The sequence below is a fragment of the Camelus bactrianus genome, chromosome 13, assembly GCF_048773025.1.
Source record: "Camelus bactrianus isolate YW-2024 breed Bactrian camel chromosome 13, ASM4877302v1, whole genome shotgun sequence".
NCBI lineage: Eukaryota > Metazoa > Chordata > Mammalia > Artiodactyla > Camelidae > Camelus > Camelus bactrianus.
In genome coordinates, this window is record NC_133551.1 from 65460696 (window position 1) to 65476749 (window position 16054).

At 39.4% G+C, this 16054-nt stretch overlaps 1 protein-coding gene across 7 annotated transcripts in view; it reads left to right on the plus strand.

Annotated features, from left to right (window-relative positions):
* Nucleotides 1–8588, plus strand: part of HP1BP3 (heterochromatin protein 1 binding protein 3) — a 33190-nt gene extending 24602 nt beyond the window's left edge. For 6 of the 7 annotated variants that reach the window (XM_074377261.1, XM_074377259.1, XM_074377260.1 and 3 more), the window contains 4 exons: nucleotides 3269–3428; nucleotides 4804–4915; nucleotides 6243–6356; nucleotides 6788–8588. In XM_074377261.1, coding sequence (XP_074233362.1) covers nucleotides 3269–3428; nucleotides 4804–4915; nucleotides 6243–6356; nucleotides 6788–7082 — 681 coding nt within the window. In that variant the 3' untranslated portion in view covers nucleotides 7083–8588. Of the gene's footprint in view, nucleotides 1–3175; nucleotides 3429–4803; nucleotides 4916–6242; nucleotides 6357–6787 lie in introns of those variants that run through there. The other variant, XM_074377262.1, reaches the window with a different exon arrangement.
* Nucleotides 8589–16054: the final 7466 nt, after the last annotated feature.

The window sequence follows — 16054 nt, forward strand, 5'->3', positions numbered from 1 at the left end:
TCCACTTTTTAGCTTTTTTGATTAGTATTGCCTATGAGCATTTATGTCCAAATCTTTGTGTGTATATGTTTTTATTTCCCTTGGGTGTATAAGTAGGAGCATGGACCTCCTGGAATATGTATCATATTTGCTTTAAGAAACTGCCAAAGTGACTGCATCATTTTGCATTCCCACCAGCAATGTATGTATAAGGGTTCCAGTTTCTCCTTATCTTTGCCAACACTTGTTACTGTCTTTTTAAAATTATAGCCATACTAGTGGATACAAAGTGGTGTCTCATTGTGGTTTTGGTTGGCATTTCCCTAAGACTGCTGATGTTGACCATCTTTTCATGTGCTTAATGGACATTCATTTATCTTCTTTGATAAAATGTCAATGTCTATTCAAATCCTTTGCCTATTTTTAAAATTGAGCTATTTGTCTTACTGAGTTATATAACTAGATATATCAGATATATGATTTGCAAATATTTTCTCCTGATCTGTGGCCCATGCTTTCACTTTCTTAATGGTGTCTTTTGAAGCATAGAAGTGTTTATTTTTGATGAAGTCCTGTTGATCATTTTTTTAAATTACTTATACTGTTGGTGTCATATTTAATATATCAGTACCTCGCTTAAGGTCAGCAAGATTTACGCCTATTTTGGTTTTAAGAGTTTTACAGTTTTAGCTCTTACATTTAGGTCTATAATCCATTTTGAGTTAAGTTTTGTTTATGGTGTGAGGTAAGGGTATAAATTCATGTTTTTCATGTGGACATCCAGTTGTCCCAATACGATTTATTGAGAAGACTATCTTTTCTTATTGAATTGCCTTAGCACCTTTATCAAAACTCAGTTGACCTTGAATGTAATGGTTTATTGCTAGTCTCTCAATTTTGTTCCATTGATCTATATGTGAATCTTTATGCCAGGATCACACTGTCTTGATTGTAGCTTTGTAGTAAGTTTTGAAATTGGGAAACATAAGTCCTCTTCTTTTTCAAAATTGTTTTGGCTATTCTGGGTCTTGTGTATTTCCATATGAATTTTAGGATTCATTAGTCAATTTTCACAGAAAAATCCATCTTAAGATTTTGGTAGAGCTTGCAGTGAACCTGTAGAGCAATTTAGGAAGAGTCACTCTCTTTACAGTGTTGACTTTGGCATGAACATTGAGTCTCTCTCTATTTTCTTAGATCTTTAATTTCTCTCAGCAGTGTTTTGTAGTTTTCAGGGTACAAGTCTTACATTTCTTTTGTTAAATTTATTCCTTTGTGTTATATTCTATTTCCATGCTGTTGTGAATGGAATTTTCTTATTTTCATTTTCAGATTGCTTATTTGCTAGCCTGTGGAAATACAGTTCATTTGTCTATTGATTTTATATCCTGTGACCTTGCTGAACTCATTTACTTGTTCTGGAATTTTTTGGTGGATTCCTAGGATTTTGGGGTGGATTCCCTAGGATTTTCTGCATATAGGATAATGTCGTCTACAAATAAAGACCATTTTATTTTTTTTCCTTTCAAATTTGGATGTCTTTTTTTTTTTTTTCCCTTGCCTGGATAGAACCTCCAGTGATGAGTGTAGATGTCTTTGTCTTGTTTCTCATCTTAATGGGAAAACATTCATTCTTTCACCGTTGAAGCTACAGGTTTTTCATAGATGCCTGTTACCAAGTTGAGAAAGTTCTCTGTTACTAGTTTGCTGAGAGTTTATTATAAATGCTTTTTCTATCTCTCTCGAGATGATCATATGGTTTTTTCCTTTATTCTGTTAATATGTGTATTACATTGATTTTGTGGGTACTTCCATAAAGTACATTATAGTTGCCATGTGAAACCTGAAACCATATCTGAACTTGTACTCTGTTACTTTGAAATCCTTTGGTCTGTCTTGAACTTTGAGTGCATCTTTTAACCATAATTTTGTGTAACAGTCATTTGGAAAATAGTAGTTCACTGAATTGTGCAGATTTTTTTAATGTTGGCACATTTCATCAAATAGTAACAAAACTCATATTCACTAATATCACCCACTGATCTCATCAGAACAATATTTAAGTACTAGGAAATTACTGTGTTCATGGTGGTAGAATCAAGTTTTCCACAATTTATGTTTTCTCTTGAGAAGTTGAATTTATCATTGGCAACAACTACTGTTAGTTGTTTTCCTTGAACTGACAAGCCCACTTAACTTATTTTCAAGAAATTGTCTGCTAGATGCCTGAGTCTGAATAACCACAGTTTATCTGTTAATTCTTCCTTCAAGTTAAAAGGGTATTACTGCCTGAAAAATGCAGCTAGTTGAGCTCACAGTTCAATCACTGGGTGCTTTTCCTTGAGATTACCACCATCCCTCTGTAGTTGACATGCTTTATACATTCTTCTCATTTTGCCCCATGAAATATCAAAAAGACATGGACTAGGGTTGAGATTTAATAAAATAATTTTTATATCAAGGACATTGTTAAATGAAACACTTTTTTTTAACCATAAATGTATAGCAGTAGAGAATGCAGTAACTATATTTTTGTGCCTCCACCTTGATTTGTTGTGAGGTAGCAGTGGTTTTACCCATCATTCCTTTTCCATCATCAGTGCAAAATGTCACCACAGTGAAAAAGGCAAATCACATCTTAGTATATTATTATGAAAATAATTTTAACCTTGCAGATCCTCTGAAGGGGTCTCAGGAACCCCAAGGATTTGTGGATCTGTCTTTAAGAATCATTGTTGTAGACTATACCTCGCTTTGTCCTTTTATTTACCTTTTTGCTTATTGGTGCTACCCTTTGTTCCCCAGCCTCTTGTCCTTGAAATATGCTATATAATTTTCTATTGTATGATATCCTAAATATCTATCAAACTTTTCCTTTGCTATTTTCCTTGCAGGATTAAAAAGGCTATTGGCTAATTTTATAAGTAGTCCATTTTTCACATTCAGAAAAGAGGAGTATTCTCAAAAGCGTTAATTTATTGGGGGTATAACAAGTAACCTCCTTATTGGAGTAGCACTGTCACTCTCTTCGGGTTAGGTCAACTGTTGCTACTTGAGGTTGGTTGGAGGGGTAGATGAAAGGAGAAAAAATCCATAGGAGGGTTGGGACTCCTCAGCTAGGGTGAATACCTGTTGAATGGGAAGAGAAAGTCCCTAACCTGACAATTTACTGTAAAACATATCTGTGCTAATGCAGGAACTCCGACCCACCTGGTGCAGAGGAGTCTTGTCTTGACCTGCTTTGGGAGAGTGTTGTCTTGATGCTTTTCTCTTCCTCCTTGGAAAACAGCTGAAGAAATCAGGGGAGAAACCCCTACTTGGTGGAAGCCTGATGGAATATGCAATCTTGTCCGCCATTGCTGCCATGAATGAGCCGAAGACCTGCTCCACCGCTGCTCTGAAGAAGTATGTCCTGGAGAACCACCCAGGGACCAATTCTAACTATCAAAGTAAGACTTGGAGTTGTGCACGTTTGACAGGATCGGAGGAATTATCTTGTGAAAGATCCCTAGAGATCATGCTATTAATGACAAATCGTTAACTATTAACTGAAAACCAAGGGGGAACAACTTTACAAATTTATTATTTACAGATAGACAGACAAAAATAACCAAGGCTTATTAATTTACAGTGTGTGCTAAACATGAGAATTTGATTTTACTTTGCTGTAAAAATGTTTCTGATATTTATTTCTATTGTAATTTAGATAAATTTCTAGGTTCAAAACTCTTCTCAAGTGTAGTTATCTTTTTAACCTACTTCTGAATTTTCATCAGAACATCTTGAAACCAAGCTAGTGTTTTAAAATACTTACTGCTTAGGTTACTTCTTTTTGACGTAAGCCCTGTTTTTCAGTAAAGTATATTAACCTTGTCAGGTGGTGATTTGAGATTAGAAACCTCATTTTAGCAGCATTATCACATGTGGATTAGTGAGATTGTTTTCTCAGTGAACTGCGGGATTGGGCACAGCGGTACAGGGTGAGGAATATGGAAATTAGGTAACAGAAAATGCCAACTAGAATATATTGCTTTAAATGAAAAGGTAATTTTGAAATCTTAACATTGACTTTTAACACATATGAAGGAATGCTTTCTCATTGTTTTATGTACTTTGTCTTTTTTTTTTAAGTTTTTGTAAAGTAGTGGTTATGTGTATGACTTTTTTCTTTCCTTACATAAGATATATACTGTGTTTAACTATGTATATTGACTCTTACAGACTTTTCATGATTTTCTTTTTTTGACAACTGTTAGAAGAAAAGATGAATTTGGTTATTAACCTTTTCAGTGTCACTAATATTGCAGCTATTTTGAGGGTACTGAATCACTGTAAAATATATTTTTATATGTTTTTATATGAAAGTTGATAAGGCCTTTTTAGAGGCCATGATGTTTTGTTACTATTTGCTGATTCAGGAGAAATTGGTTTTATCTTTATAGATACTTTACATGCTTATCAATACTTATAGGTCCTCAATAAATGTTTGAATGAATAGAAATAATGAGAGATGTAGATTTAAGTTGGCTATTAACCATTTATGTGCAACTGACTGTAGGGCAAGTCACTAGCCACTCTGGGCTCATTTCCCTTTCTGTGAAGTAAGGAGTTTGATGCAGTGGTCTCTGAAACCCCTTGCCATTATAATTTAACCCTTGCCAAATTTATGGGCACTTAATAATAATTTTATAATAATCCTTTGACCACAAAGGATTCACTTAGCACGTGACAGGACATTAAATTGATGTATAACTGACTGTGGTTGAGGGAATTATCAAATCTGAGCAAATAAATACTCGCTTCATTTCTGAATTTTTTGTTCAGTGCACTTACTGAAGAAAACCCTGCAGAGATGCGAAAAGAATGGGTGGATGGAACAGATCTCTGGTAAAGGATTCAGTGGCACCTTCCAGCTCTGCTTTCCCTATTACCCCAGGTAAGCACCTAGCCCATAATGGGAAGTACTGGTCATTGCAAACTTAAAATCTGACTCTAGGTTGCAGGCTTGGCTTTCCTTACTTCACTGCTATTATACTGAACTGGGTATACTCGAAAATAAAGACTACTTAAGATAGTATTTTTTAGAGCAGAAGGTTTTCATGTAAGAATAGGGAGATTTGGGCTATCCTGCTGGAGCTTATTGTTAGACAGGTGTTCGGTGTTCCTGAAATTAAGCACTGATTATTTTTTAATTGTCCAGCACCAACTAGGGAGAGCACTGACTACTTCCAAGAATCCTAATCTGCCTTCTTCATACTGTAGAGACAAGGACATTAATTTAAAAACTTGTCTCTTATACATGCTTTATTTTTTTATTCATTGAACCAAGAAAAGTATATAGCATCTCCTGTGAACTAAGCATTTTTCTATGTACCTGTGCTATGACTTCTTATACTTTCATTTCTAATAAAGTGCAATGACATGTACCACTAAAACCTATTTTAGCAGAAGCATAGTGTAGCTTTCTTATATTGTTCTTTGTGCATAAATATAAGTAAGTGTTACTTGGTTGAATGTATGTTATTTGAATTTTTCAAACAAACTTTAAATCTAATTCTTAAAGTCATGCACTGCATATACACTGTGATAATTTAAGGACCTATTGATCAATGAGATCAAGTTTTCTACGTAAGGTAAACAAGGAAAAGTTGGAAGATCCTTGCTGAATTTCTCTAAAACTTTGAAGAGATTCAGTCTTTATGATACTTTGAAGTCTTTTGCCAGTATCATAAGGACAAAAAATACATACTGCTGTGCAGACTGTTCACCACCGTATAGACCATTCACTACTATATATTCAGTGGCTGTTACAGTGCTGAACACATATCAGGAGTGTAAATAATTGTTTAGTAAATAAATGAGTAAGAGAATGAGGATAGAGCACATGCTTAGCATGCACAGGGTCCTGGGTTCAATCCCAGTACCTCTGTTTAAAAAAATAACCTAATTACCTCCTCCCAAAAAAGAAAATTAAAAAAAAAGAAAAACCCCAAAGCTAAATAAATGATTAAGTATTAATTTTATTAAATGGAAGGGGAAGGGAATGAGGAATGGTCTGGGGCATTTATAGATTTGTCGTAACTTCATATGTGTGTTCGACATAGATTAAATTGTAACCTGATATTTGCACCTAACCTGACATAACTGGGGAGTAGGGGCGGAGGGGAGTGGATAATGTCCAGGGAAGAGCGTATCTGGGTTCACATTCTTTTCCTTGTCCTCTCCTGGACTTCTCTTTTACCTAATTTTTTTTTCCTTAATAGTCCAGGAGTTCTGTTTCCAAAGAAAGAGCCAGATGATTCTAAAGATGAGGATGAAGATGAAGATGAATCATCAGAGGAAGACTCTGAGGATGAAGAGCCACCACCTAAGAGAAGGTAGGGCTGTGTGGAAAACCCTTTTTAGAGCTGAAAATGGCAGTAATAGGAGAGGCTGTGAAAAGTGGACAAGTCAGGATCCTTCTCAAGCCTTTTGTGTAACGTTTGAACTTATCGTCTCAAGAGTTTAGAGACTCTGAACCTGTGACACACTGAATATGTAATTATTCTTTGGTCAAACCTGTATATTTATATATCCATAGTTTAGTTATTTGAAGAAAAATAAGTCCATATTTTTCTAGGAAAAACATGATGGAATTACGTGTATACAATTTTAGTAAAGCCTCAGGGTAAATAATCACCCACATTCCCCTTCTTAACATAGGTGACTTCTACCTGTGTTATTTCTTTTTTGACAGAGTATGTGGTCATCCTGGTAAAGTGAATCTCTCAAGTACTAAGTGATCGCCTTTGCTCTTTGGTTCTCACAGGTTGCAGAAGAAAACCCCAGCCAAGTTGTCAGGGAAGGCTGCACCCGTGAAGCAGAGAGGGTCCAAGCCTGCGCCTAGAGTCCCAGCTGCCCAGCGAGGGAAGGCTCGGCCCCTGCCCAAGAAAGCCCCTCCTAAGGCCAAAACTCCTGCCAAGAAAGCCAGACCCTCCCCCTCAGTCATCAAGAAACCTAGTGGTAGCTCTTCAAAGAAGCCTGTGGCCAGTGTGAGAAAGGAAGTGAAGTTGCCTGGAAAGGGCAAATCCACCATGAAGAAATCTTTCAAAGCAAAAAAGTAAATTTTATAGGAAAAAAGGGTATCATGATGAATTCAAAATCTTATTTTCTAAGGTCCGTGTGCATTTGTTTTAGTTTTGATGCTTTTGAAATTACATTTTTTTTCCTCCCCTATGAACATTATGGGGAGGGAATATAAATAAACCAATTTAGGCATTTGTTAGCTTTAGGTGCTGTTCTTGGTGCCTGCCCCTCTCCCGGTCATTTTAATTTCTGCACTAATTCTGGACTTCCCTGAACTGTATAATCTATACTTGTCCTTTTTTCTCCCTCCACTCCAACCCTCCTTTTTTTTTTAACGTCAGCTTTTGCTTTTTTTTTTTTTCCCCCTCCAGCTGTATCTAAACGGTTGCAAAACAGTTTATATTTGTTAGAAAGCATCAAGAACAGGACGCTGGTCAGGTGCTGGAAGTGGGAGGAGGCAGCGGAGCCCTGACTGAATTGCAGAGCCTCCTGCCTGGAGACTTCAGCTGTATCTCTAATAATTAATCTTATTTATAAAACCACTCCACTAACCCTTTCTCTCCAGCTGTACACACAGAGATGTCTTAGCTTTGGGAATAAGCCAGAAGCATTATGATCTCATTTGATTCTGAAGATGCCGGACTCCTTTGGGCCACTTTGCACGTTGGTCAGTTTGCAGGTGTTTTTCACTGGCCCCAGGGCATTTGCATTCCCTTAACAGCAAGCACAAGACCTCTGGCACCCCTTGGTTTTTGACTGAAGAAGAAATATAGGAATATATTGAACTTGTGGTTTCTGGTGTCACCTGTGTTACCAAAAATCAAAACATACAAAAACCTTCTTGATCAAATGTTCAAATATATTTTTTAATATTTGGAGCATGAATTGTCACTTCTTGTTTGCCTTTTTTATAAGGAAGTGTTGGAGAGCTACACCATTGCTAATGTAGAAATGTTAAGTGGAAAAACGTACAGTTTGCTAAAATAAACTTGATTCCAGATTCATCCCTGGGTTTTTTCCCCCTCCTTTCTTCCAGAGCACTTTTGATAAGGAGCAAGTGGCTTCCTTTTTGAGATATTTTAAAAAAGAAAAGAAAGAACAAATGAAGCCCGACTACCTATCCCTTTCTTATTTGTCTTTGTTTTAGTATTGTGAAGTTGTGTTAAATAGTACTAGCTTTCTAAGAAATAATTGATTTCCAGTTATCATTTATCCTCCCTGTGGCACTTGACATTTTAATTGTCTTAAACTTTTTGGTGTACATCTTCTGGCCCCTTGAGTGCTGCCAGAGGCAAAAGATGTTTGTTTCATTCATTCCATTTGCATTGTCTCCTGGGATCCTGTCTGCAGCCTGCAGTGTGGCTGGGAAATGGACTTGAGAAGATTGGCTTGAATTAGATCCATAATCATGTGTGATCCCATCATGAGTTCATTGGAATTTGTGTTGCATGTAAGGCAATCTTTCCTGTTGTAAATCTTCCTTTTTTTAATGTACATATATTTTGAAAAATATGAATAAACATGAAATTTTAAAAGCTGCTGAACCGTAGTTCACATTTAAAAGTTTCTAGTATGTCCTGAGACGTAGCTGTAAGCGCTGCACGCACTCTGAGTCTTTCCTGCGCCTTGCGCTAGCCGCCATCCATTTTCCTTTTTAAATACAAGCTCTGGTTTATTTGCTTTTTGAATTCTTATGTGGATGTAAATGTTTCTAGATATATTGAACCTGATTATTTAGTGAATAAGTTTTTTTTTCCCATCATTTTGTATTTTACTAAGGTTCTTGGGTTCTTTTCAAGATTATAGATTCCAGTTTTTCATGTTCGGTGCTCACGTATGTCCTTGGACTAGGAAAAAAAAAATACAGCACTGCAAAAGGATTGATAAACCCTAGAAACCTAATTCTAGAAAGTAATTCTCATTTTCTATTATGCTGTTTAGCAGATAATCTTAATAGTGTGGGTATTAGGTACCTGTGCTAAAACTTCTTACTCTTGGAGTCAGAAGTTGGAGGATTCTGGATGGTTTCTGTGTTTTATGGTAATGCTTTTACCTTAAAAAAGGTTGCCTGAACCTGGTGGCTATATTGTATATCAGGCATTCCAGCATAGAGAATGAGACAGTTAGGTCATTTAGTCCCTTCTAACTCCACAAAGTTCAAGTCAGGGCAAAGCTGTCCTTGCTTTAGCATCTGTAAAGGGAAAAGACAGGAGGGCATTGCATTCTTCCAGGGAAAATCCCCAGCTGTCAAAGACATGCACCTTCCTTATGTTGAGGTAAAGGAATGTTTGAGTTTTTTTCCCTTCCACGCATTCTCAAGGGGCAGAACACGTAATTTTTACTTCCATGAAAGGAAGTAGTTTTACATTCCAAGAAAGGAAATGATTTTACATTCCAAGAAAGGAAAACAGCGAACCCAAGAGGTAACCCAGCAGCCCCTGGCATGGATCAGTGGCTTCAGTACTCTGCTAGTGACTTCTAGTGAGCTCATGACAGTGTTTCATGTCTCCTTAAACCACCTACAAACTTCCGTGGATAAACGAATCACAAAGTGCAGGGAGAGAGATTGTTGGCTCCTTAAAGCCAAAATGAGAAAGGAGATACCAGCGCAGAGAAACGTGGAAAACCTTCCTTTAGTAATCATGACAAAAGCATTCAATACAGGTAGAACCATCCATGTGGACTTAAGGAGCCTGGTCCAGTATAGATCTTAGAACAGATGCATGCTTTAATCATGTCTTATTAGCTGTTAACAGGAAAATTACTTGAAAACGAGAGCTGGGTAATATGCTAATACCTGTGACATTTTCTCCATCATTCCTCTTTTATAAAGTTCTGTCGTTCTTGGCTAGGCTTGCTACCTTATTCTTACAGAACCTGTGAAGTTATTCTAGCTCAGGCTAAGATACCCTTCCCATCCTGACGTGCCAGAAGAAAAGTTAAGCCAGCCTTACGCATGAACTGCTGTATTTTGCCAACTAAAGGTAACTTGAATCCAAAAATTTAGGATTACAGTTAAGGTTTCTCATCTATCAAACCCTAATAAATTGTTTTAGTTACTTTATTTGTCTTTGGGTTAAACAAAAATTCTATCTATGAAGAGAATTTTTTTAAATTTTTTAAATGAAAGTATAGTTGATTTACAATGTTGTGTTTATACTTAATTGGATAGACTGTTATTAAACTGTTCCCCCAGGGGTTCTGACTGACATTACTTCCCGGCATGTGGAGTTGCTTTTGCATTTTTGAGGTAGAACAGATAGTCACTCGGTCGTGCATAGCTGAAGCCTTGTAGCTGCCGAAGCTCTTGGCAGAGGGACTCCTTGACACAGGTGCACGCAGGAGCCACGGGAGGTCGCTTGGCAGAGCAGCATCTCTCAGCTGCACTGTTTTCCTTTTTTAAGAAACTGACCGCTACCACCTTCATTACTATATTCTTTTCTTCTATTGTTTTCCAGAAGATTCTTAACTTCAATGCCTTTTTGTTATTGGAGAAATTTTCTACCTTTGATTATTTAAATTTATTAGTTTTAACTGTTTCTAATTTGTTTTATCAGCAGTTGGAATGTCAAAAATTTCAAAACGTATCTTCCCAAGCCATTTTCCTCAAACATTGCAACTCTTTCTCTTGATATTGTATGTAAGTGTATAATTAACACCATTTGCTATTAAATGTTTGCCTATTAGCAGAGTCCTCTCTCTATGGTGCCTTGATTTTGACAAAGTGTAGTTCTTAGTTTGACTTGTTACTTAACATAAATGATAGTGGCAATAATAGTTAACACGAATTGAATTTTTCCTGCATGTCAGGCTCTGTATATATGTATTAACCTCGTTTAATCCTAGCAACCCTATGAGATGGTCATTATTATTCCCATTTTACAGAAGGGGAAACTGAGGCACAGAGTGAGGCTTAGAAACTTACCCTGGGAGATAGTAAGTGGCAAAGCCAGGCACTCTGAATGCAGAACCATCTCTAGTCTGCTTTGCTCCAGTGTCTCGCCTTGGGAATTTTTCAGGCTTCTGAATTTTCCCCTTATTCGGCAGCCCAGTGACTCTGTGTTCTATTCATGGAAAAGAAAGGACTTAGAGTGCAGAGGATTTGGAAATGAGATTAAATTATTACATTTGCTAATAGGAGTCAGTGTGGCTTTTGTTTTAAGAAGTTTGGTAGGAACTATTAAAATTGGGTCTTTTTAGTTACCGGGAAATGTTAGCGAGGCTGCCCTAAATTTTGTTTGTCTGTTTAGGACGCTACGCAGGTACTCAGTCCCTTTCAGGTCCTAGCCGTGGGACGCATTTCTGGTTTCCTCACAGTTACTTACTCCAGGTAAATTCTTCAGTTCACAGGATGCCGACACTTGGGAGAGCTTTCCCTCCAGGAGCCACGGCTTCTAGCAGAACTTTGATGTTGCTAAGTGAGCAGTGTTCTTACTGTTTATAAACTGCTTTCTCACTCTTTATAAAGTTGTGTTCCATGAAGCCAACCAAGAGAAATTCCAGAATGGGGATTGTCTGACAACAATTTTTGGGGCATGATAGCGGCTTAGTAATCATGAACTGGAATATCAGAAATCCTTGCTCTGGATTCTGAAACAAAACTTACTCATCCAGTCTCTCCGTCTGCCTGTGTCTGCTTTGTTCACCTGACTCCAACAGATAACTCTTTTTCTTAAAACCCAGAGAGTTACGTAACATCCTTGGTCACCATTTTACTGTTTAAGAACTTCTGCTCTGATGAAACTCTCACCTAATGCCTTATATTACTTATATTTGCTGGTATAAGTAGGTGGAATAAGAAACTTTCATTCATTCCAAATTGAGATTGACTCCTGGTCAGAGTAAGTCACTCAGCCCAGCATCCTAGCATCTATAGCTGTGGTCGTGCACAGTGGTGTTTGGGGGCTGATGTGTCTCTTACCAGCTGTGTCTGACCTCGACCAACATACTCAATCTCCCTCAGCCTTGATTTCCTCATCTGTAAAATAAAAGGGTTCGAAATCCACAGTTCTTGTTGGTTTTTGTTTGTTTTAGAATAACCACCCAAAAGCCATGTGAGATTATCAAGTATCAAAAAAAAGATTGAGCCCTGTTCACTACACTGAGGTTACTATGGCATTTTAGAATTGTAGGAAAGATTGTTTTTTAATGAGACAGAACACCCAAGAGTTTCACAAGAGTTCAGTTTTGTTGTTTAAACTGCCATTCATTGTAGTTTCCTGTTTGGCTCTTTAATCACACTATCTCAAATCCTCATAAATAGATTCTCAAAAGTATGTGAAATTACCCCCAACTTTCAGAAGCAAGTTTTGCTAATTTTCCCCCAATTAAACATGGAATAAATGACAGAGTTAGACATTAACCGAGACTTGGTGGACATGGCCAATCTCCTGGCCGCCACACCTTCCTTAGCGGGTTTATACACTGAAAGCTCAGGTAGCATCATAGGACGAGTTACAAGAGGGGCATGCCATCAGACTTAATGGGCGGTGGTTCACAGATTTTTTTCAATTAGATTTTAAAATCACTAGGAGTTCACTTGTTAAAAGATGAGCAAGAAGAAAGAAACACAGCTATAAGTTTCAGATGCCAGGGAGCAGGAGAGAACAGCCAGGTGGACAAGAGCTGGGAGTTCCTTCTAGGCTGAGGTCACCAGAGGCCTAGGCAGCTGCCACCTGGGCCCAACCTGGGGCCTTGGCTGGCTGTGGATGAAGAGTGGGGCCCCAGAGAAAACTGCAGCAGCCATTCTTTTAAAAAATCTCCATTAAATTTTATCACCAGCTTATGTTTTCAACGTAGATGTTATTTGAGAGAGTATTACCTGCCTTTCTTTCTGAAATACATCCCTAGACTCCTATTTTATTTGTCTCTGCAACAACGTCTCTAACAAGTGTTTCTGGGCAGGGATCCTTTTCAGACCTGTATCTGTTTTCAGTTGGGCAAGTACTAGGAACTATTCCTTGTTCCCCAGCTTCTCAAATGGAGTACAGACAGCAACAAGATAACTGCCTATTTCTGGGGTGCTCGTTTTATTCCAAAGTATTGGGGGGGTGCATTATGTTAATGGTAGTATCAAAACAAGCGGAGGGGAGTGCAAAGTCTCCAACAGTTGCTAAGGTAAAACATGATTTCCTGGAAATAAAGCAGCAGTGGGACTTCGGCTCTACCAGGTGATCCCCAGGCAGTGCCCGTTCACTCTCCTAACCATGCCTCTGAGAGGGTGAGTGGAGGTGCCCGCAGTCTGTGCCCCTTTGGAACTAACAATGCAACCTGCCGCAAGTCACTTACCCTCTGGTTCTCAACTGGAAACGAGAGACCTGAACTAGATTAGATAACATTTCTCTGATTCTGCCACCCAGAAAACACTGGGAAGAGGAATCTGGCCATAGAATCTTGCAGTCTGCTCCGCTATGTGAACGGATGAAAAGGAATCTTATTTTAATCACTGTATTAGTCAGCTTGGGCTGCCATGACATAACACCACAAACCGAGTCACTTAGACGATAGTAATTTATTTTCTCACGGTTCTGGAGTCTAGAAGTCCAAGATCAAGGTGTCAACAGGATTAGTTCCTGCCGAGGGTAGAGGGAAGGCTCTGTTCCAGGCCTCTCTCCATGGCTTGTGGATGCTGTCCTCCCCGTCTCCGCATCATCTTCCCTCTGTGTGCGCCTGTGTCCAGATTTCCTCTTCTTATAAGGACACCAGGCATATTGAATCAGTGCCCACCCTAATAACGTCATTTTAATTTAATTATCTCTTAACAGACCCTATCTCTGAATATAGTCACTGGTATTAGAACTTTTACAAATCAATTTGTGAAGAGGAGACACAATAACACATCTTAGAATTACAGGTTTTAAAAATTCTGTTTTAGGTCACTTAACTTGGGGGAGGTGCAGTATGTTGGGGGTTGGGGTAAGTTGCAGGGACAACCTTCAGGACACACCTGAGAGCACGAACTCATGGTGCTCAAGGCTGAACATAGCTACCAACATGAGACGCTGTTACTGAAGAAACAGGTGGAAACGTGTGCTGTGAAAACATGTGGATGAGGTGCGGTGCTGAGGCCTGCTCCAAGCTCACCATCTTGGCTCCAGTTTTCAGTCTTATGCTTGGAGACGGGCTCTGAAATGATGTGATGTGTCTGCCCACTCACACTCGTCAGCCGGCAGCTCCAGCACCAGATTCCGGAATTTTAGTGAAAAGAAAAGATTGGGATAGCAAGCTCACACCTATGTGGTTGAGTCATTGTCACTGAGTCATCAGGAAATCCCACGACAGGGCTGTGCGCCCTAACATGTTCAGAGATCATGACCACCCCACCACCCTGGCTTACCTTCTTTGTCATTCCTTTCCTGCAAAAGTGAGTCATTAATCTAATGATTCAAGTTCGATACCTGATGGCTCCCGAGAACTGGGCCGTCCTGAATGTAGGATCAGATACGTGGGGGCAGCTAAGGATGCAGTGGTGGCTGTTTTATGCTGCAACTCCAAGCTTTTGGCTCACCCAGGAGATGGCTGACACCCACTGAAGTTTGTTTCCCGTGATGCAAACTTCTGAGCTTGTACATCGAGGTACCGTAGTAAGGCTACATGCATGGCAGAAGCTCAGCGTTTCTGGGCTTTTAGTGGAGGTAGGGCCACTGAATTTGGTAACCAGAGGGAATAGCTCAGATAAGCAGTTTCATTACTTTGATCCACAAATGAAAATGAAGGAATGAGCTTCAAATGTATAAATGCATTTGGTTTTGAAACATATTCCTGAGTGGGACGAAGACCAATAAAAAGAGGATCCTTGGTGGTCACAGGGTCAGGAGTCAATGTCACATACACTGTTCACATGCTTATCTTCCCAGATCTTGTGTTGGTGGTGTTTTGTGTGTTTTCGTGTGAATCTCTTTATCCCTGGGACTTAGCCCATGCCCGACTCTCCGTCCCCTTCTCCTGACAACGATTTAGAAAGCAAAAATTCTTCAAGTTTTAACTGTTTCATCATTCAAATTTAGTTCCTTGGTCTTTTTTCCCTTTTGATCTGAAACAAATGTGCCACTATTTTTTGAATTATAGGCATCAGAATTAATTGCATGCATCAGGAGCTCCTTTGGGGGGGGGTAATTAGGTTTATTTACTTACTTTTGGAGGAGGCCCTGGGGATTGAACCCAGGACCTCCTGGGTGCTAAGCTTGAGCTATATCCTCCCCCTTATCAGGAACTCTTTAGAGCCAGGAGTTCATACTTTTGTAGCTCGTGTTGTTTTCTCAGGAGAGCCTCAAAATGGGGACTGTGCTCTAGTAATTGGCAAGTCCTCCATTTAAAATTTACATGCTCTTTTAAAGCTAGCAAGAGTTAACCCGTCATCCTTTGTGTACCCTGAGTTTCATACATTGGAATGTTTGGAAAGCAGGACCAACTTGTTTGACTCTTCTCACCACTGGCCTCAAGCCTGTCACGTGGCCTTGGTGAAGGGTTTCCCAGAGCAGATGACATGTGAACTCAATGAATACTTGTCTTTCACTCATAGACAAAAGAAACTCAGGAATAACAGCAAAGTCTAGAACCAGCTAATAGTCACTGAACACTCCACGTACTGTGGATCCGGTCCTGTGCCAAGAACTTTATCCACATTAACTCATTGGAACCCTCACGTCCCTATGAGTCAGTCAGGTGTTTGTAAGGCTTACGGAAGAGGCACTGGAGGATTAGAGTGATTAAGGTGCTTGCCCAAGGTCCCCTGTCTAGTCAGAGGAAGTGCCCAAATTTGGGACCAAGCCCCTAAGCATTACACCTCACTGCTGCCTCTGGAAGGGCAGCCAGGGGCTCTGGGGAGACAGGGACGCCCTGCAGGGCAGCATGGCTCCACCTGCCTCCTTCTGGGCTCGCCTGAGGCCCTCTGACCCAGGCCAGTTGAGTTCCTCTCTGCTGTGCCCACCCACCACTGTCAGGGCGCCCATCTGCTGGGCTGCAGCCTCGGCTCCCCGCTCCCCCGCTGGCCCGCAGCCCCGTGTGGCAG